At 41.3% G+C, this 23271-nt stretch overlaps 1 protein-coding gene across 3 annotated transcripts in view; it reads left to right on the top strand.

Moving 5' to 3' along the window:
- Positions 1-1359: 1359 nt before the first annotated feature.
- Positions 1360-23271, top strand: part of fbxo15 (F-box protein 15) — a 63072-nt gene continuing 41160 nt past the window's right edge. The window contains exons 1-4 of one of the 3 annotated variants that reach the window (XM_043688452.2): positions 1360-1576; positions 2261-2362; positions 9218-9322; positions 10347-10589. In XM_043688452.2, coding sequence (XP_043544387.1) covers positions 1524-1576; positions 2261-2362; positions 9218-9322; positions 10347-10589 — 503 coding nt within the window. In that variant the 5' untranslated portion in view covers positions 1360-1523. The remainder of the gene's footprint in view (positions 1577-2260; positions 2363-9217; positions 9323-10346; positions 10590-23271) is intronic. The other 2 variants (XM_087986298.1, XM_087986299.1) reach the window with 2 other exon arrangements.

The raw sequence follows: 23271 nt of genomic DNA, 5'->3' as shown, positions 1-23271 counted from the left end.
CAAGTACAGGTTATAGTCCAACAGGTTTATTTGGTATGAGTTGGTTGGATTATAACCTGGTCTTGTGTGATTTTTAACTTTAGGTTTATTTGGGGATACTAGCTTTCAGAGTGCTGCTTCTTCATCATCAGGTCACTAGTTATCTGATGAAGGAGGCAGCACTCTGAAAATTAGTGCTTCCAAATAAACCTGTTGGCCTATTACTTAGTGTTGTGTGATTTTTAACTTTGTCCACCCCAGTTTAACACCGGCACCTCCACATTACGTCTAAGCTGGCAGGTAGCTGGAGTTGCTCGGGAACATTCTGGTTTTCAGGTCAGGAATTGTCGAAGCGATGGGTGGCAGATTAGAATCTGAACATTTATGAAGGTGATCACAAGCAGCATTTTCCATGGATAGACACCTTGTTGGTCAATCGCGAGGATCTCATCTCAACGCCTGTTGCAAAATGCCCAAAAGTTTCTCTCCACGTCGAGAAAGGACAGGTCTGACTTCTCACGAGATTCTTTTTGTTTTTCTCCACGCGTTCAGGGTCCTATTGATATTCCTCCCTCTGAATGCAGTCCACAAGTCGAAAACACTGAGAGGTCAACATGGGGGAGAATTTAGTTTGTGAAACACCTCTTTTAAATGGGCTCTGGAAGGTGCCCCTTTAATTCACTACCACAGCCACATCTCCTTAACAGACTCGCTACCACAGCCACATCTCCTTTCTCTTAAGATTTTAACCTATTGCGAATCCTTTTACAAGGATGCCTTCCTTGAAGAAGCTCTCTTCCTCCCTCTACAAGAATTTCAGTGAGTCCCTCTCTCACTGCACACCCCAGGTCATCTCTTCAGCCACGTTCTCAAACAGACTCGCTACCACAGCCACATCTCCTTGAACTCAGATTTCTCCAGTTTCCTCATTTCCCCTCCCCCCACCTTGTCTCAGTCAAATCCCTCGAACTCAGCACCACCTTCCTAACCTGCAATCGTCTTCCTGACCTCTCCGCCCCCACCCCAGTCTGACCTATCACCCTCACCTTGACCTCCTTCCACCTATCGCATTTCCAACGCCCCTCCCCCAAGCCCCTCCTCCCTACCTTTTATCTTAGCCTGCAGGACACACTTTCCTCATTCCTGAAGAAGGGCTTATGCCCGAAACGTCGATTCTCCTGTTCCTTGGATGCTGCCTGACCTGCTGCGCTTTTCCAGCAATACATTTTCAGCCTCTTTAATTGGGCAAACGTCCGGAAGCCCCGCCGTGGTAAATCCCGCCCCCAGGCACCTATTGGCTATTGGGTGACTGCCGAGCTTTCATTGGTAGGTGTGACCGTCAATCATTGGTCGCGCTCTCCCTCGGTAGCGAGGAGACGGTTGTTGATGTTCCTCTCCGTCCCATTTCTGGGGGAATTTCGGGGTGTCTCATCCTTTTCAAACATTTTTTGTTTACTGGCACCGAAATTGGTTGATTTTATTTCTATGTCTTGTTCAAAGGCCACTGTAATCCCCGTACCTGACCAAGTGTCTGGCCGGTTTCCATGGCAACAGGTGGTGGTTGGGGCCAACGGCCTGGGCAGCGCATGGCCATCAGGTAAGGTCCCCGGAGAAGGGGAACTGCACCAATGATATAGCCCAGGCTATATTGTACAATGAAAAGTACAGCGATACTGTCTAACCCATGATTCACAGTCCGGCTGTAACAGTGCTGTTCATGCACAACTCCAATTGTTCTACCCAGCCCATGAACATAAACAGAGTTCCCACTGGTGCCTCAATTGTATTAATTAGTGACTTTTGCACTATAAGTTGCAATGTTGCTGGTCTGTTATTGTCTACGATATATTATTAGCAGATAAAAACAATTACGTTAAAGACTCCACGAAATTTTATTTCAACTTCTCGGTTATTGTGCATCTCCAACATTTGCTGATGCGTTGGATTTTCGACGTTTGCAGTGGTTCCTTTACAAGTTGTGTTCAGGCTGTGAACAATTGTTCGATGCCCCTTAGCTTCTTAACCATTCACTAAAGTGTTTTTAAAAGCACTATCGTGGTGTAATTTAATTTGCTGAAAAAGATATTCACAGTTTCATAGTTTTTAAAACGTTTCTTGTATTAGTAAAGTATTTAAAGTAGGCAAAATAGTATGTGTATTTCTTGATTGCAATTGCTTGACCTAAGACTTGTTGCATGTTCAAACTGTTAAGGATGATATTTTTATGAGGGAAGAATTCTATTCCACATTTTGTTCAATTACTTAATGCTGCATGTTTTAGATTTGGATATGACTGGAATTTGAGTCTGCCCTCAAGGACGTTCCATTTAGGTCGAACTAAAGGTGGTAAATTGAGATCTGCAAACATAATTACAATTGAGAGGTTAGTAAGACCAATAGCAGCAATAAGCTCTTGCAAAGTTTCTCTTTTCACTCCAGTATGTTAGAGTTCTAAAATGTATTGGTTTTCAATAATACTTTCATCCACTTTAGATGAAATTGGCAGGTTTTTTCCCCCCTGCAATTGATTGTGAGGTTTTGAGGATCTTCCTGACTAATTTATTATATGTGGCCTAATAAAAGACAGTACAAGTAGATGGCCTAAAAATATTTGCTTTTACTAGTGTACATTGCTTTTCTTTTCTAACTGATTAGGAATTTAGATAATGTAAAGATGTCCATTTGTATCTGCATTGTCTCATTTATAATTACAAAATGTGTGAAGTATCTCCCTTGTTATCATTTGTACTTGGATACTGCTAGCTAGAGGCAGCCTGAGAATTTTGTCAAGCTCACCTTTATGTACACAGTAGGAATTGTGAATTTAACTGCTTGTTCATATTCAAACTTTCACACAGCATACCTGTTTAAACTTAAAGACACCACAGATTATTGCAACCTATTAAATGATTGGCATTCAGAAAAGGTGTACTTTGTAATGAAATTACAAACTTAAGGCAAAAATATTCTAGGACTCATAAAAATACAATAGATATCTTGCTTTCATTTGTTGACTTGATGGCTCCTTTCTGTCAATGCAGATTTATTGCTTACAATTGAGATCTGTTTTTGTGATTGCACCTTGTATTATCTTCCTGTCAATTCTAGATTGTGTACAAGACCATATGAGAAGTAGAAGCAGGAATAAGCCATTTGAGTTCTAGATCTGATCCACTTTTCAGGGAGATAGTGGCTATTCTACATCAGTATGCGTAATCCCATGACTTTGTATTCAAAAATCTAGCTGTCATGATTTGAATATGCTCAGTGACTAAGCATCTATCAATATTTGCAGCAGCGAGTTCCAAAGCTTTGCAATTATCGAAATGAAGAAGCTTGTTCTCATCTCAGACCTAAATAACTGACTTTTTTTTCTGGGACTTTGACCCCTAGTTTCATTCAAACCAGCCAGCAGAAATATTTGCCCTACATCTATTTTGTTAAGCCTATTTGTATGGTTCAGTGAGATTTCAAAATAGAATTATAGTGTCATACAGCACGGAAACAGACCCTTCAGCCCATGGCTTTGGCTATTTACCTTATCTATGCCTCTCTTGATTTTATAAACCTCTATAAGGTCATCCCTCAGTCTGCTATGCTCTCTGGGGGGAAAAAAGTCCCAGACACTCCTGAGAACCAAGCCTCCAGTCTTGGTAACATTGTTGTAAATCGTTTTTGCGCCATTTTCAGTTTAAGAACATCCTTTCTATAGTAGGGCAACCAGAATCGTATGCAGTACTTCAAATGTGTCCTTACCAATGTCTTGCACAGCCATAACAGATGCCCCAAAACCTGTACTCAGTGCTCTGACTTGATGAAGGCAAACATACAAAATACCTTCTTTACCACCCTATCTACCTGTGACCGCACTTTCAAGGAACCATGTACCTACATCCCTAAGTGTCTCTGTTCAACAACACTACCCAGGACTCTACCATTAACTGTTGAAATCCTGCTGTAGTTTACCAAAATGCAACACCTCACATTTATTTAAATTAAACTCGTATTTGCTATTCCTCGGCCCACTGGCCCAGTTATCAAGCTAGCATTATATTCTTAGTTAAACTTCTTTGCTGTCTGCTATGCCTCCAATTTTGGTGTCATCCGCAAACTTACTAACTATGCCTCCTATATTCTCATCGAAATCATTTATATAAATTAAAAAAAGCAGTGGACTCAGCACTGATCCTTGCGGCACACCTCTGTTCATGGGCCTCCAATCTAAACAACAACCCTCTACTACCATTCTGTCTCCTACTGTCAAGCCAATTTTGTATTCGATTGACTAGCTGTCTCTAGATCCCATGTGATCTAACGTTACCAGAGTCGAGAATGTAGTGCTGGAAAAGCACAGCCGGTCAGGCAGCATTTGAGGAGCAGGAGAATTGATGTTTCAAACGTAAGCTCTTCATCAGGAATTCTCCTGCTCCTCGGATGTTGCCTGACTGGTTGCGCTTTTCCAGCACCACACTCTCGACTCTGATCTCCAGCATTTGCAGTTCTCACTTTCTCCCTTCTAACCTTACTAGTCTATTATGCGGAACCTTGTCAAAGACCTTGCTAAAGTCTATGTAGACAATGTCTACCACTCTGCCTTGATTATCTTCTTGGTCGTCTCTTCAAAAAATTCAGGTTTATCAAACGTGATTTTCCGCGTATAAAACTATGCTGATTATCCCTAATTAGTCCTTGCTTTTCTAAATGCATGAGGATCCTGTCTCTCAATCGCTTCCCAACAATTAACCCACCACTGACGTCAGGCTTACTGGTCTATAGTTCCCTGGCTTTTCATTTGCCCATGTCCCTTTGCTTGCGAGCAGCCTCCCTCAACCAGCTTTTGAAAGTTCCTGTTGAATACCATTAAAATTGGCCTTGATCCATTTTAAAACTTTAACTTGTGAACCAGACTTATTCCTTTCTATAGCTATTTTCAAACTAATAGAATTATGGTCACTAGATTAGATTCGATTACAGTGTGGAAACAGGCCCTTCAGCCCAACAAGTCCACACCGACCCTCCGAAGAGCAGCCCACCCAGAGCCATTCACCTACATTTAACCCTGACTAATGCACCTAACACTACGGACAATTTAGCATGGCCAATTCACTCGACCTGCACATCTTTGGACTGTTGGAGGAAACTGGAGCACCTGGAGGAAATCCATGCAGACACGGAGAGAATGTGCAAACACCACACAGACAGTTGCCTGAGACGGGAATTGAACCCAGGTCCCCGGTGCTGCGAGGCAGCAGTGCTAACCACTGAGCAACCGTGCCGCCACTAGTCACAAAGTGCTCCCCCAGTAACACCTCAGCCTTATTTCCCATGAGGAGGTTGAGTTTTGCTTCTTCTCTGATATTGATTGAAAGTTTTCTTGAGCCTGCTTAACAAATTCCTCCCCATCCATTAATACTGTGGCAGTTCCCGTCTATGTTTGGAAAGTTAAAATCTGGTACTACTACAGATTTTATTCTGACAGGTAGCTGAGATTTCCCTACATATTTGCTGCTCAATTTCCTGCTGACTATTAGGAGCCAAGAGTACAATTCCATCATTTATTTCTCTGTTTCACCCAAATAGCTTCATTGGATGATCCCCAGGGACATCCTAACTATGCATTGCCGTGATATTTTCCCTAATCAAAAATGCCACTCCTCCATCTCATCTCCCCTTCTATCCTTCCTATGGCATCTATACCCCTGAACATTGAGCTGCCCATCCTGTCCCTCCCTCAGCCATGTTTCTGTAATAGCTATGATATCCCAGTCTTTTGTTTCAATTCATGCCCTAGGTTCATCTACCTTACCTGTCAAGCCACTTGCACTTTGGATTTTTGGTCAGGGGAGGTATGCTGGATTTAGAAGCTGTGTCAGGCAACATGGGAAGAACCTTAAGAGGCTGACCTGTTTCCAAGGTAGCCTGGATAGATAACCTACCTGGGATTCTGTGACTGTGTTCAAATTTTAAAAATCAAAACATAAGACCTCAGTCCTGCTTGCACCCTGTTACAACTACATTCTATGTTCCATCCATGTCAACATGTGCCCCTGCACACCCTTTCTCTATGGCTCCTCTTAACCGAATGCCATCTATGCCCATGTACTGCAAGCACCTCATTAAGGCTTCTTCCAACCCTGTTAATTCTATCACTTAAAAAGTGAAGTGCAGTGAAAATACCACAACTTGCAAGTTCCTCTCCAAGTCGTGTACTGTTCCCTCATTGTTGCTGGATCAAACTCTGGGAGCTCCCTCCTTAAATGCACTGTAGGTGTTCATACGTCCAAAGATTGCAGCTGTTCAAGAAGGCAGATCACCATTTTTTTCAGGGCAATTAGAATGGCTACGTCCCAAGAACAAATGAAGAGAAAATCCACAAGTATGAATGTAGAAAACAATACAATTCTATTAATATTTTATATTTCGGACTACACTTGAGAAAAGCCATGATTTGGAGATGCCGGTGTTGGACTTGGGTGTACAAAGTTAAAAATCACACAACACCAGGTAAAGTCCAACAGGTTTAATTGGTAGCATTCTAGCTTTCGGAGCGGTGCTCCTTCATCAGGTGGTAGTGGAGGGCTCAATCCTAACACACAGAATTTATAGCAAAAATTTACAGTGTGATGTCACTGAAATTATACATTGAAAAATTGATTGTCTGTCTATTAAGCCTTTCATCTGTTAGAATACAGTGATAGTTTCACTTCTTTCATGTGTAAATCACAATTTTTTTTTTACAAAGTTGCATTCTCTGGTTAGCTGTTAACAATAGTGATAGATAGACAATATGTTGAAGGGCTGAAAATGTGTTGCTGGAAAAGCGCAGCAGGTCAGGCAGCATCCAAGGAACAGGAGAATCGACGTTTCGGGCATAAGCCCTTCTTCAGGAGAAGGGCTTATGCCCGAAACGTCGATTCTCCTGTTCCTTGGATGCTGCCTGACTTGCTGCGCTTTTCCAGCAACACATTTTCAGCTCTGATCTCCAGCATCTGCAGCCCTCACTTTCTCTCAAATATGTTGAAGGTGTTGGCCCCCTGTGTTCTCTATCTGTGCCATGATGTTTAGGTTGATTCTAATGTAAAAAGTGAAATAACGGAGTTTTACATAAATTCATGAAGTTTTTGAGCAAAGTACAATGTAACCCTGCTAGTACAAATTCGCCCCACAAAATACGTGTGCACGTGGGTCTTTGTCTGTCTGTGTGCGTGTGTCTGTCTGGGTTGGGGGGGTTGTGAGTGTGAGAAAGTGTATGTGTGTAGTGTGTGTGTCCATCCCAAGGTCCTGGTTGAGGCCCTTCCTCAAGTATTCGTACCCACAAGTCTGGGTTGAGGTAGTCAGGGTCATTCTCTTTTGAACAAAGAAGTTTGAGGGAGATTTGATAGCAATGTACGAGGTAATGGCAGGTTTGGATAAGGTAGAGGAAGAAAAGGTGTCCTGATGTTGCAAGGACTAGGGAACATGGATTTAGGGTTTTGTGCAAGAGATTCAGGGGAAAATGTGAGAAGGACATTTCTTGTGCAATGAGTGATAATAGCCTGGAATCTCCTGTTTACAAAGTAATGGAATCATGGATGATGAATGATTTTAAAAGGGAGCTAGGATGGTCATGAAGAAATTAGACTTGCTTGACTTGGAGATAGGTTGGTGGAATGGAGCTGTCTGGCTTGCTCCATATAGTGCTGGCATGGATTCAATGAGCTGAATGGCCTCCTTCTGTAATGTAAATGACACTATTTTATGAATACTTCACACATGCAACTATGCTTTATTTATAGATTTATTTTCCTATTTTCCTTAATGTCAGTGATGCTTCACCTGTTCACCTGCTTGAATATTTCTCTACTTGCTTTTGAAATATAAAGCTCTGGCTGAAGAGTCGTCATCCACAATAATGGGTTCAAGAACATAAAAAGTAGAAGCAAGTTTAGGTCATCTGATCCCTCAAACTTCCTTTGCCATTTAATCAGATTGTGCTGATTTATTTTTAACCTTAACTTGTCTGTCTGATCACTTTTAGAGCAGAGATAAGGTGAAATTTTATGATTGAAAGATCTGTGAATCTTTAGATTCCTCTACCTTAGAGGGCTATGGGTACTTAATCTGTTTTCACCTGATAACTCCAGTGTCCAAAAAGTTATCATAGCCTATGGAATTAGGTGAGTAAGTGGAGTTGATGCAAAGTTTCAGCCATAATCTTCTTAATCATCAGAGCTTGTGTTGCAAGTGCTTTGTCTATTTTAGCAAGATCAGACTTGTTTCAGAGGATCTTGCAAATGATTATTTGGTTGTATAAAGCTTAAATATTGCTAAAAGAGACACAAAGTCAAAGCTTTTCATTTTGCAGATTTGGAATTACAATGTCTTATCTTTTTTAAAAAAAAAACAGTTAAAGCATTTGAAATGCTATTTCCAATATGGTAAAAAAATTAAATTTATGACTGTGTCTCCAATATTTTTGTTTATTACCTAATTCTCCTTAGAAACTTTGGTTATTTCTCTTTACAATGCTAATTAATTGAGGGTCAGGCAGCATCCAAGGAGCAGGAGAACCAACACTTCAAGCATCAGCCCTTCATCAGGAATGTATCTTGTGGCCCAAGGGGGCTGAGAGATAAATGGGAGGGGGTTGGGGCTGGGGGAAGGTATTTTGGGAATGCGATAGGTAGCTGAAGGTGAGGGTGAAGGGTGATAGGTCAGAGAGGATGGGTGGGCGGGAAGATGGACAGGTAGGACAGTTCAAGAGTTCTGTCACGTCCTGAAGCAGACCCACTACTACAGCCACATCTCCTCCCTCAGCACCTGCTTCTTGAACTGTCCTAACTGTCAATCTTCCTTCCCACCTATCCGCTCCATCCTCCTTTCCAACCCATCACCTTCATTTCCCTATCGCATTCCCAGCTGCCTCTTCTTTCTCTCTTCCACCCACACACACACACACACCTCATTTATCTCTCAGCCCACTTAGGCCACAAGCCTCATTCCTGATGAAGGACTTATGCTTGAAACATTAATTCTCCTGCTCTTCGGATGCTGCCTGACCGGCTGTGCTTTTCCAACACCGCACTCTTCAACTCTGATCTCCAGCATCTGCAGTCCTCACTTTCTCCTAACTAATTGAGGGCTTTTGTTTACTTTGCCTTTGAGTACTGTTTAACATATTCTTTTTCATCCAAATGAGGCTTTGTATTGCATTGTCTTAAATCATTCTACAACATAACAATATGAAAATTACTTCTAGCTTACCATGGGAAGTTCTACAGCAAATCTTTTCCTACTTGGATATATCATCCTTATTGTGTGCAGGCTGTGTGAGCAAGTCCTTCTATCAGGTAGCTAATGACAAGTAAGTGAACTAAAAGTGAATAAACATCGAAATACAAAATCATATATCGTACATTTTAAGCACACTGCGGTACTGAAGTTCAGCAATTTATTTTAAATGAAATCCGAAATATAGTTTACTTTGTAATGTGGAATTATCGCTATTTAGATGTTCATGAGAAATCAAGGGCACTACTTGCATGATTTTCTTTGGTTTTGACTGCACACAGATAAACAAGGTTTGAGGGGTGGAGGGACAACTGAAAGTGGAGGCAGAAAATTTAGAGCAAAGGAAAGAATCTAGAATAACAAGGGATTTGGGAAAAGTACCTAGAAGCATTATGATTTTAAAAATTGTATTGGTTGACGAGGCATTAAATTATTTTCACAGTCTTAACTTTTCATTCTTTAATTTTGATGTTTTAAATTTGACGACTTGAGTTTGTTTTAAAAAGGAAGAACTTGGCCTATTTGTTAAAGTGCTTGATTTCTTAGCTGGCACAGATATCTGAAGGGACACTTATTGTATTACAAATATTTAAAATTAAGCAGTGCCCAAAAACAATTCAGCCTCTGTCATGCAGGAATTTTTGTAATGTTGCAATCTGCCTTCTGTTTTTATAATTTAGTGATTTGTATTATAAAGTATGTTTGATTTTTATTACTCTTTGCTAAGTAGCAAAGTGTTTTTGTTTTGTATCATTTTGGATTGTATTCATTATTTATCATAGTCACTTGAGGCCTGAAATTGCACCTCTGGGCACTCAGAAGCTTGATATTTTCATTGTACATTCTCTTTGCTACTTAATGTAAATAGATCAATGTCTCTGAGGCAGCAGAAAGAGGAGTTTTATCAAAATTGTTCAAGCTTTTGTGTGTGAATAGCTCAGTGTAATTTTGAGGCCGTTATGCCTTATTTTGCCATATTCATTTCCAAATATTAGTAAAATTAGGTTGACATTTATATTAGTGTGTAAAACCTGCTTTTTAAAATGTGATAGAGGAATAATAAGTATATGTTATTTTATGTTTGTATCATTTTCTAGTTTAATTTGGCGCAGAATCTACTGCAGGTATTTTGCATGTAAGTCAAATGCCTGGAAGCCCAGGGGTGTAGCCATAGCTACTGAGAAACTAAGCAGAATTACAATCCAGGACTGTCCAACAGGATTCTGGAAAAAAGAGTACATATCCAAATGTGCAGGTCTGGGCACAAAAAGAGTGGGGCAGTTGTTGAAATCCATCAACCGTTATACAGGATTGCCATCCAAGTACAAAGAAACTGTGAAGTAAGAAAACACTTTCAGTACCATTTTGAAATAGGAAACTTAGAAGTACCTGCAAAAGAGAGATAATGAATTTAATATTTGATCTTGAAAATGTTGAGTTTAGCAATTATCATTTCCTCAAATGGTCTTTGTTTGCATGTTTTTTTGAATAAAAAGCAATTTTATGCATGTGATGTGAATTAATTCGGTATTGATCCCTTGAGTATTACAAACGTTAAAGACATTTTTCTTAATATGTGAATTCCCACTCAGATATACAATGTTTAATTTTAGAATCAAATTTGAATTGCTTATAGCCATTCTAGCAATAGAAAGTCTCAAAATCCATACTGTTGTACATTGTGTTGGATGATCAGCCATAATCATCATGAATTGTAGAGCAGGCTTGAAGGGCTTATTCCTGCTCCTATTTCCTATGTTTCTATGTACTATTTTGCATTAGATTTGTTACTGTCAGAATGCAATGGGTATTTGTTGAAGTTACCATGTAACGTTAGATTACATGATGAAACATATAGTATTGCAGTCATTTTAACTGATAAAGCAATGTACGAGGAGTGTTTCCTTGGTGTTCAGAGCAACATGCTTTCAACATTACTGACAAATAACCATGTCTCTGCAGTACAACAATTGGTTGCTACTGTATGTAATATTTGTCCCCTTATTTAAAGATGTAAATGCTTTAGAAGCAATTCAGAGAAAATTCACTAGATTATTAGTTAAGCGACTTCTCTTGTCGATATGGCTCATTCACTCGTGCCCAAATTTGCAGAGCCATTGAAAACCATTTAAACATTTACAGCAAATTATAAACCTAGTGTCGCCCAGTGGATGATTTCTTAGATTTTCTTTTCAGAATTTTATTTGGACCTGGAGTAATAATTACAAGAGTGATAGGCGTCCAGCCTCAAATATTTGTAGCACTTTTAGGATACTATAAGCTTCCTGTTACTGGAAATATCAACTTGTGGAATTTTTGTTTAGTTTTAATATAAGCAAAGGAAAGTTTTGGAGGTAATTTTAGTTTTTTTTCCTTAAATGGTACTGTGGAAGAGATCATGTTTTTGTAACATTTCTTTTTCCAGAAACAGTTATTTTCAAACAAAAGCTTTTGTAGAAGTGTGTAATGTTGTAAGTTGTTGTGCCAATTCAATGTGCTTTTTACATCTTGATGCACAAAATAGGGTTTAAACGTTGATGGCTTAAGTGGTGATTATTCTACAAGCTTCTATATCTTACAACATCTGAAAATATTTAAGACTAACAAAAATGTTGCGGAGTCTGAGAAATATTAAACAATAAAATATTCAACAGGTCTGGTAGCATCTGTGGAGCAAAACTACGTTTATATTTCAGGTCTGTGAACTTTAAGACCTTCTGTTTCGGTCAACACAGAGCCAGACCTGCTGAGGAGTGTTTCCGTTATTTTCTATTTTTGTTTAATCTAAATATATAACATAGATTTTCTTGTCTGCTGTTTGTTATCAGCTCTCTTAACAGGAGTAAGCCATTCAGGCCTTCTCGACAGCTTCACAAATCCTGTGTTGTCAAACTTATCTGATGCTGATTTATGAATAGAAACAGGAGTAGACCATTCGGTCCCTTAAGCCTGCTCCACTCATCTAGATGATGCTTAATATCTACTTCAACGTGCGACTAGGGCATTATCCCCATATTGTTTGATGTCATTAGTGACTAGAAATCTACAAATCTATCTTGAACTGAAATAACTCCATAGAAGCTGGTATTCCTGTCACCAAGTCACCCTTTTATTGAAATGAAGAGAGACCTTGACACTGATTCAACTCCATCATAGCCAGCTCTCAGACTGAACAGGAGCCCTGACACTCCTGTTCTTATATTCTCCTGTTTATTTTTTGTTCTTTAAAGCCCCACGAGACAGCAGTAGTGCTTATTTCCCCCAAAGCACGTGTGTAAGTGCAGGGACTCAGTAAGAACACTGTGCAAAACAATTTTATTCAACATTTCCATGGCCAGGGAACCAGTAACAAGGAAAGCTTGGTAATGGCAATGCTTATGTGAAAAACTAAGTAAAGGGGGAGGTAGGGATCAAAGCAAAATAGAATTGGAGGGGGAAATAAAGCACTCCACCTCTCGTGGTGCTGATTAATCCCTAAAGGCATAGAGACCGTTGGTGGGTATTGCATGCGCCCTCTCCAAGGACACCCAGGCTCGACATAGCCACGGAGGATGGGCAGCCAAGTCAGCTGAAATGACCCCCTCCGTGGCTGGCTGCCTGGACCCGTTTATAGCCAGTCTGGCTGACGTTCCTGTTCTTTTTTTTTAATCTCGGTTTTTTTCTTTCTTTTTCGTGTGTGTGTGTGCGTGTGTGTGCGTGCGTGCGTGCGCGTGTGCGTGTGTGTGTGTGCGTGCGCGCGCGCGCAGGTCTGAGATACAGTGAAAGACAACAGGTGTACAAATCTTTATTCAATTTCCACCACCAGGGAGAACAGAAACACCCAATTGGCCACTGACAAGCAGTGCCTTTCTCAGAGGGCAATGCTGCGTGATCAAACACTCTTCTTTTTCTTTAGAGCCAGCTCTCAGCGTGTAAAGGATGCTTGACATTCCTTTTTTTTTACAGAACCTCTGGCACTCTTTTTTTTTTATACCCCCACACTACCACGTAGCTGCAGTAGTGCTTATTTTTTCCCCAGCACGCACCCATGTTGTGTGTGTGCAGGTGTGAGATACAGTGAAAGGACACAAGCCAGTTCATTTTGTTTTGGAGGTTCTTCTGGGGCACCTCAGCTCAGTCAGGTTGCTGAAATTCTGCTTCTGATATGCATGGTGTGTAACGCACATTAGCTCACCTCTTGTGCTGTGAGTACCTCAAAAGAAATTAATTCTCTTCAGGCAGCAAAGATGATGAGGTGGCAACATCTGCCATTTCCATCAGATTTAACCTGCTGTGGAGTCTTTTCCCCATTAGCAATTCTGTTGGAGCTATCCTGTAGTTGCATAAGGAGTGGTCCTATGATCAAATAGGAACCGGGACAGTTTGGTATCTAGTAAAGCTGTAGGCTGCTGTGTTAAACCTGCCTTCAATGTTTGGACTGCCAGATCATTACATGATTGATGGTAGGGAGCTGTCCTTGTATGTTGAATATCATTTGACTTGATGAACTACTCAAATTCCCTGCTGACCTGTTATCTGTGATCAACATTTTCAGAAGCCCATGTATTGCAAAAGATGAATGCAGTTTTTCTATCATTGTCCCTGTGGTTGACAAGTGAACTCTATGCACATTCAACCACTTGCAGTGGGGGTCCATAGTGACTAAGAACATTTGCTATGCAGGTCCTTTCATTAGTTCAATGTACAACCAAGTCCATGGTTTAACTAGTCATTGCCACGAATGTGGGGGAGCTGCAGGAAGTAATTTTTGTCTTTGGCTCTCTGGGCACTGCCCCACTAATGCAGCTATGTCTGCATCCAATCCTGGCTACCGGACAATTTTGCCAACATATTCATTTTGGAAATGCCTGAATGACCCTGGTGGAATTAGCTGGTTTCTCCGGGTCCAGGAAGGTTTCAGTTCTGGTTGTGATGGCCCTTTAGTTTTTCTCCATTGCCACCTGCTGTTTCAGTTTTGCCAGGACCGGATCTTTCTGCCTTCAAAAGCAGATATTGTCAGCTGTGACTGGAAAGGTGTCCAGAAAATTTACAACACTTACAGACTCTTCTAGTTGTGGTACCATCGATGGTGTATCTGCCAGCCGGAGGCAGATCAACACAACCGCATTTGCTGCATGGTTTCCTGGATGGTATTCCAACTTGTAATTATAGGCACTTGGTACTAAAGCCCACTGCTGAATTTGACTGCCTTGTGGCACTTACTGTGGGTGGCACTTACCTCTTTCAGTAGAGGTGAACCGACCCGTCGGGCTTTACAACTGTTACGACTGGTACTGCTCAAACTGCAAACTGGACTGGTTTGGCGATTCCTCTGCTCTCCAACCTTCTGATTTCTGCCTGTACTTTTGACTGTTAGGCAAATGGCACTGGTTGGCCTTTGCAGATTCGTGGAATTGCTTCCTGCTTAACATGCAAGGTGACCTTGACTCGTTTGATAGTCCCTAGACCTTCCTGAAGAATTTATGGGTATTTAATTAGAACTTTAATCACTTTCTAATTGAAAAGATTTGAGCTATTCGAGCTGAATCTTTCAACCAATTTCGACCCACTGAGCTTGGGTCTGAGCCTCTTACTAAATCAGTGGTAACTGATCCAGTTGCTCCTCATAAGATACAGAACCAAAGTTGTACTCTTAATCTGTAAAGGTTCCCTGGTATAGGTTCTTTGTCTAGCCGAAGTCCTGTGCAAACCTAAAGGCTGGAGTGCAGAGTGAATTTTGTTGAGCACTGATTATGGGATCACTGAAACGGTTGTAACCAGGTGACCATTTAACCAGATGTTTATTTTGATCGGTTCTGATTTGGATGTTGCTAAACAGTTTAACTGTTTCAAACCATACGTAGATGGACTTTCCAGGGTGTGCATTCTCATGGATACTGACCTATCTCTTAATTTCTGTCTAGTGGGATTTCCTGCTGTCTTGAATCCATATACGGGCAGCAACTACACTGGCTTGCCAGCTGGATTCTGAAGGAAATTTTAACCATTTGGCTAAGTTATGATTTTGTTTGTGAGTTTTGATGTGGGCTGACCTAGAGTCTCTCCATTTCAGGATATGTCCTGAGTGTGACTATGTAATTGCTTTCACTCAAGTAGTGTTCCTCAAGCTCCGTTAGACTGCTAAGGGTGTCCACTTCCGTCGGAATGCCCTGCAAATCAAATGCTCCACTTGCCGTTTTTTCCAATAATAAAGCCCATTGTAGTGTCTGTTGAAGTCCAGTTAGGCTTCAGGTAGAAGCCACTTTTTAATGGTTTCATCATTAATCCCACATACTAATCTGTGTCTCAGCATCTCATTAAGGGTGAAATCAAAGTCACCTGCTTCTGCCTGTCATCCTACCCTAATTGAAAATCCCGATTATGGATTGCCCTGGTTCTCGAATTGCCGAGTGAAACCAATAGCATCTCAGATTTAGAGTTTGCTTGGGGCCATAATATTCCTTAACTGAATCCATCAACTCTTGAAAGGTTTTAGTATCTGGTGCCTCAGAAAGCAGAATCCTGACAATCAAAAAAGCTGCCTGGAGAATTATTTGTTGCTTTTCATCTGCCCCGATGTAATTTTCCCAGAAAAAATAATTCATTCTTTCCATGTATTTCCCAAATAACAGCATGGTGTCAAAAATGTTTACCCCATCTAAAAGAAGACTGTTGTGAATGAATTTATTCAGAAGCGTGCTTTTCTCTTTTCCCCACTGAAATAAATCCCCAGACTCTGGTATCTTATCACTTTTTTGTTTTACATGTGGAGAGTCTTTGATACTGATCCAGCTCCCTCAGAGCTAACTTTCAGGGTGAACAGAATGTCTGACACTCCTGTTCCTGTCTGTCAGCTGAGGTTCCCTGAGTGAAGCTGCTAATCTGGTCCAATCAAAGAACTCGTATTCTAAGAAGTCCACCTGGCTGACTTTGTTACAGAACATACTTGATAACTGAGCTTTCACAGCCCCCTCAGGATATAGAATTTCAGAATTCCAAAGATTCTCGCTTTGAGTGAAGACATTCCTCCTCATCTCAGCCCTAAATTTTATTCTGTAACTCTGTTTCCTGATTCCAGAGCTCATAGTGAGGGGAAACATTCTTTCTGCATCTACCCTGAGTGTTCTTCGAAGAATTTTGCAAATTTCTGCAAGTTTGGAATTGAAAAGAATTAGAGACAGATAATCCAAGCCCTCACCAGTCTGCTCACCGTCTCACTAAAGGATAGTTCTGACATCTTTCCTTGCGCAAAGGGACCAGGACTACATTCAATATACTTGGTGCCATTTCACCAGCATCTTGTATAATTGAAGCTTATTGCTCTTATATTCTAATGTTGTTGTGATAAAGTCTAACATTGCTTGCTGCACCAGCGTGCTAACTTCTACAGATGTATGAATATGGATCTTTTGGCATCGACATTTTCCAATATCTAGTAATTTATGAAATATTCTTGCATATCACTACCTCCTGCCAAAGGGGATAACCTTACTCTTATTCACATTAACTTTCATCTGCCATGCTTTTTCCCACATACTCGGCCTGCCTAAACCACCTTGGAGCCTTTTACATCCTCACTGCTTGCATTCCAACCAAGTTTTGTATCAGCTACAAACTTAGTAATATTATGGTTGATCCCCACATCCGAATCATTGATTTTAATTTGTGAGCTGCTGGGTCCCAAACGCTGATCCTTGCTGTACCTCACTGCTCACCAATCTTAGAATGGCACATTTATTCCTATACTGTGTTCTCTGCCTGTTGACCAATTGTCAGTGCATGCTAATATATTATCCCCTCCCGATGTGCTTTACTTTGTTTACCAAATGCATGAGTAGGACTTAAACATTAGCCTTCTGAAAATTCAAATATACCACATCCACTAGTTCCCCTCATTAACTCTAGTAGTAACAACCTCAACAAACTCCCATCAGGTTTGTCAAACATGCTTTCCTCTTAAATTATTTTCTAAGTATAGAATAATCATGCTATTTATATTAGACCTAATATTTTCTCTTCTACTGGCATTAGATCAACAAGTCTGTTTTCTTTCTCCTTCTTTACATTGGGCTTACATTCATAACTTTCCAATCTGCAATCATCTTTGCAGAATTAATGGAAGTTTCGAAGCGTGTTTCACCAGTGCACCTACTATATCTGTAACCCCCTCTTTTAATATTTTAGAGTGAAGGTCATTTGATCCTGGGGTTTTGTCAACTTTTAATAACTTCAATTTCTCTAGTTTGATTGTTGGTAATTGCTCAGATTCCCTGCAATGAAACTATGCATACCAAACATGTTGTTTCTGTCCCTGCAACATGTTCTACAGCAACTGATTCTGTTCCCTTGCTGCCCTTGGCTAAACCAGATTGTTTCTAACATTTACATCTATTTGAAGTTTTGCTGAGTCTCTAACCTCATTGTCTGCCATAAAATCTGTCGACTTCTGCCTGTAATGTCGGCTATTCAGTGTCTGCCTTAAGCAATCTGCAGAAACCCTTATCCTTTCTTTTATGTATGAAGGATCAAGAATAGACTACTTGGCATTTAGACCTTGATTCACAGTTCAAGAAGATCACAGCTGATCTGATTTTCACTTCAGCTCTACATTCCTGCATATCCCTTGATCACCAAAAATCTATGCTTCTATGCTTTAAACATATTTAAAGAGTCTGTATCCACTGTCATTTGAGGAAGGGAATTTGAAAGACGCTCAACCCTTGGAGAAAATATGTTTCCTCATTGCTTCTGAATGGGAGCTCCTTTATTTTAAACTGACCCTGAGATGTTTGATTCAGTTATGTGGAAAATTCTAGAATAAGTTAAAGTTGGGGAGGTTATTAAAGTTTCCAGAACAAATAAAAGGAGAAAGTTGGGGTCAGGAAAGAGTCACAAATCTAACTTGAGGCATGGCAGGTGAGGGGATAATTAAGAGAAGGGGGCAGTCAACCAGGATTGAGGGTGTTGTACTTAAATGTTCGCAGTATACAAAATAAAATAAAATTAAATAAGTTTGTAGCTTAGTTGTAAATTGGCAGGAATGATGTTGTGGGTATCACAAAGGTGTGGCTGCAAGGGGATAAGGGCTAGGATCTGGATATGGGCCGGGTGCTGGCAGGTGAGACTAGATTGGGTTGGGATATCTGGTCGGCGTGGACAGGTTGGACCGAAGGGTCTCTTTCCATGCTGTACATCTCTATGACTATGACTCTATAACTGAATATCCAAGGACACTATCGATATGACAGACACAGTGGCGGGGGTTGGGGTTCCCTCGTTGGTAGGAAATGCAGTTTAAATCAATCACAATAAGTGATGTAGAGTCAGAAGACATAGAATGTGTGTGGATAGAGTCGAAGAACTGTAAAGGATAAAAGACCCTGATGGGAGTTATGTACAGGTCTCCTAGCAGTCATCAAGATGTGGTGAAGAACATATAAATCAGAAGATAGAGCATGCTTGTAAGAAAGACACCATTACAATAATCATGGAGGTCTTCAAATGCAGGTACACTAGGAAAATCAGGTTGGTAGTTGATCTCAAGAAAACTAATTCATGGAATGTCTATAAGATTTTCTTTTAGAGCAGCTTGTGTTAGAAACTGAGGGAACAGGTAATTTTGGCTTGGTGATACATAATGAGGCAAACTTGATTAGGAAGCTTAAGATGAAGAAATCCCTTGGGGCAGTGCCATAAAATGATAGAATTTGTCCTGCACTTTGAGAGTTATAATCAGATGTAAAGGATTGCAATTATAGAGTCAGAAATGTACAGCATGGAAACAGATCCTTTGGTCTAACCCGTCCATGCTGACCAGATATCTCAACCCAATCTAGTCACACCTGCCAGCACCAGCCCATATCGCTCCAAATCCTTTCTATTCATATACCCATCCAAATGCATCTTAAATATTGCAAATATACCAGCCTCCACCACTTCCTCTGGCAGTTCATTCCATACACGTACCACCCTCTGTGTGAAAAAGTTTCCCCTTGGGTCTCTTTTATATCTTTCCCCTCTCGTTCTGAACTCCCCAACCCCAGGGAAAATACTTTGTCTATTTATCCTATCCATGCCCCTCAATTTTGTAAATCTCTATAAGGTCACCCCTCAACCTCCGACGCTGCAGGGAAAACAGCCCCAACCTATTCAACCTCTCCGTATAGCTCAAATCCTCCAACCCTGGCAGCATCTTTGTAAATCTTTTCTGAACCCTTTCAACTTTCACAACATCCTTCTGATAGGAAGGAGACCAGAATTGGATGCAACAGTGGCCTAATCAATGTCCTGTACAGCCGCAACATGACCTCCCAACTCCCGTACTCAATACGCTGACCAATAAAGGAAAGTAAACCAAATATCTTCTTCAATATCCTATCTACTTGCGACTGCACTTTCAAGGAGCTATGAACCTGCACTCCAAGGTCTCTTTATTCAGCAACACTCCCTAGGACCTTACCATTAAGTGTATAAGTCCTGCTAAGATTTGCTTTCCCAAAATGGTGCACCCGCATTTATCTGAATTAACCTCCATCTGCCACTTCTCAGCTCAGCCCATCTGGTCAAGATCCTGTTGTAATCTGAGGTAATGTTCTTTGCTGTCCACTACACCTCCAATTTTGGTGTCATCTGCAAACTTACTAACTATACCTCTTATGCTCGCATCCGAATCATTTATGTAAATGACAAAAAGTAGAGGACACAGCACCGATCCTCGTGGCACTCCACTGGTCACAGGCCTCCAGTCTGAAAAACATCCCTCCACCTCCAACCTCTGTCTTCTACCTTTGAGCCAGTTCTGTATCCAAATGGCTAGTTCTCCCTGTATTCCATGAGATTTGACCTTGCTAGTCAGTCTCCCATGGGGAACCTTGTCGAACGGGAAGGAGGGCTTCCTGAAGAAGGGCTTATGCCCGAAACGTCGATTCTCCTGTTCCCTGGATGCTGCCTGACCTGCTGCGCTCTTCCAGCAACACATTTCCAGAACCTTGTCGAACGCCTTACTGAAGTCCATATAGATCACATCTACCACTCTGCCCTCATCAATCCTCTTGGTTACTTATTCAAAAAACTCAATCAAGTTTGTGAGACATGATTTCCCACGCACAAAGCCATGTTGACTATCCCTAATCAGTCCTTGCCTTTCCAAATACATGGAAATCCTGAGGGACAGGATGTACTCCAACAACATGCCCACCACTGACATCAAGCTCACTGGTCTATAGTTCCCTGGCTTGTCCTTACGACCCTTCTTAAATAGTGAAACTAACTTCCAGTCTTCTGGCACCTCACCTGTGTTTAACGATGATACAAATATCTCCGCAAGAGGCCAACAGTCACTTCCTAAGCTTCCCACAGAGTTCTAAGATACACCTGATCAGGTCCTGGGGATTTATCCACTTTTATGCATTTCAAGACATCCAGCACTTCCTCCTCTGTAATCTGGACATTTTTCAAGGCTTCGCCATCTATTTCCCTACATTCTATATCTTCCATATCCTTTTCCACAGTAAATACTGATGCAAAATACTTGTTCAGTATCTCCTCCATTTTCTGCGGCTCCACACAAAGGCCGCCTTGCTGGTCTTTGAGGGGCTTTTTTTTTCCGTAGTTACCCTTTTGTCCTTAATGTATTTGTAAAAACCCTTTGGATTCTCCATAATTCTAATTGACAATGCTATCTCATGTCCCCTTTTTGCCCTCCTGATTTTCCTCTGAAGTGTACTCCTACTGCCTTTATACTCTTCTAAGGATTCACGCAATCTATCCTGTCTATACCTGACATATGCTTCCTTTTTTTTTTCTTAACCAAACCCTCAATTTCTTTAGGTATAGGGAATGTTGGATGACTATCAGCCTTTCCTTTCCCCCTGACAGGAATATACTTTTTCTGGACACTCGTTATCTCAATTCTGAAGGCTTCCCATTTTCCAGCCATCCCTTTACCTGCGAACATCTGCCCCCAATCCGCTTTTGAAAGTTGTTGCCTAATACTGTCAAAATTGGCTTTCCCCAGTTTAGAACTTCAGCTTTTAGATCTGGTCTATCCTTTTCCATCATTATTTTAAAACGAATAGAATTATGGTCGCTGGCCCTAAAGTGCTGCCCCACTGACACCTCAGTCACCTGCCCTGCCTTATTTCCCAAGAGTAGGTCAAACTTTGCACCTTCTCCAGTGGGTACATCCACATACTGAATCAGAAAGTTTTCTCCATCAGAAATTCCTCTCCATCTAAACCTTTAACACTATGGCAATCCCAGTCTATGTTTGGAAAGTTAAAATCCCCTACCATAACCACCCTATTATTCTTGCTGATAGCTGAGATCTCCTTACAAATTTGTTTCTCAATTTCCCTCTGGCTATTAGGGGGTCTATAATACAATCCCAATAAGGTGATCATCCCTTTCTTATTTCTCAGTTCCACCCAATTAACTTCCTGGATGTATTTCCAGAAATATCCTCCCTCAGTACAGCTGTAATGCTATCCCTCATCAAAAAAGCCACTCCCCCTCCTCTCGTTTCCCTTTCTATCCTTCCTGTAGCATTTGCATCCTGGAATATTAAATTGCCAGTCCTGCCCATCCCTGAGCCATGTTTCTGTAATTGCTATGATATCCCAGTCCCATGTTCCTAACCATGCCCTGAGTTCATCTGCCTTCCCCATTTGGCCCCTTGCATTGAAGTAAATGCAGCTTAATTTATCAGTCCTACCTTGTCCCTGCCTGTCCTGACTGTTTGACTCGCTTCTGTTCTCTATTGTACCAGTCTGATTGATGTCTTTCCTCACTATCTCCCTGCCCCCCCCCCCCCCTCCCAACACCTTACTAGTTTAAATCCTCCCGAGCAGCTCTAGCAAATCTCCCTGCCAGTATGTTAGTCCCCTTCAAATTTAGGTGCAATCCATCCTCCTTGTACAGGTCACTTATACCCCAAAAGAGATTCCAATGATCCAACAATGTGAATACTTCTCCCATACACCAGCTCATCAGCCATGCATTCATCTGCTCCATCCTCCTATTCCTGCCCTTACTAGATCGTAGCACCGGGAGTAAACCAGATATTACTACTCGAGGACCTCCTTTTAAAATTCCTGCATAACTCTGTAATCTCCCTTCAGAATTTCAACCTTTTCCTTTCCTATGTCGTTGGTTCCAATGTGTACAATGACCTCTAGCTGGCCCCTCTCCCCCGTGAGAACATTCTGCATCCCCTCAGACATCCTTGATCCTAGCACTAGGGAAACAACACACCATTCTGATTTTTTGCTGCACAGACAGAAACGTCTGTCTGTACCTCGGACTAGAGAGTACCCTAACACAATTGTTCTCTTGGAACCTGGCGTACCCCTCATTGCATTAGAGCTAGGCTCAATACCAGAAACTTGGCTGGATGTGCTACGTTCCCCTGCAATTGATCACTCCTATATTTTCCAAAACAACGTACTTGTTTGAAATGGGGATAGCCACAGAAGGCTCCTGCACTAGTTGCCTACCTCTCTTACCTTTCCTGGAATTAACCCATCTATGTGAGTGTATCTGAGACTTCCCCCACCCCTTCCCTATAACTGCCATTCATCGCATACTGTTGCTGTTGCAAATTCCTCATTGCCTCCTAACTGTCTCTCCAACTGATCCATTCGATCCGATGTGATTCACAACCAACAGCTTTTATTGCAGATATAATCCGCACTAACCCTTAATCTCTCTTTAAACCCCCACATCTGACAAGCAGCGCATATCACTCTCCTCAAGGCCATTTTTGCTCCTTCACAATCTACATACCCAGAAATTAACACCGTCTTATTCCTCTACAAAATACTGCCTCAGGTTAAATTAATAGTTATAGACAATAGACAATAGACGCAGGAGTAGGCCATTCAGCCCTTCGAGCCTGCACCGCCATTCAATATAATCATGGCTGATCATTCCTAATCAGTATCCTGTTCCTGCCTAATCTCCATAACCCTTGATTCCACTATCTTTGAGAGCTCTATCCAACTCCTTCTCAAATGAATCCAGAGAGTGGGCCTCCACTGCCCCCTG

The sequence above is a fragment of the Chiloscyllium plagiosum genome, unplaced genomic scaffold (assembly GCF_037043375.1).
Source record: "Chiloscyllium plagiosum isolate Xiang-an unplaced genomic scaffold, Cpla_swu_hap1 HiC_scaffold_4, whole genome shotgun sequence".
NCBI classification, from domain to species: Eukaryota; Metazoa; Chordata; class Chondrichthyes; order Orectolobiformes; family Hemiscylliidae; genus Chiloscyllium; species Chiloscyllium plagiosum.
The sequence above is the reverse complement of the archived record's forward strand: the minus strand, read 5'-3'. Positions and strand labels throughout refer to the sequence as shown.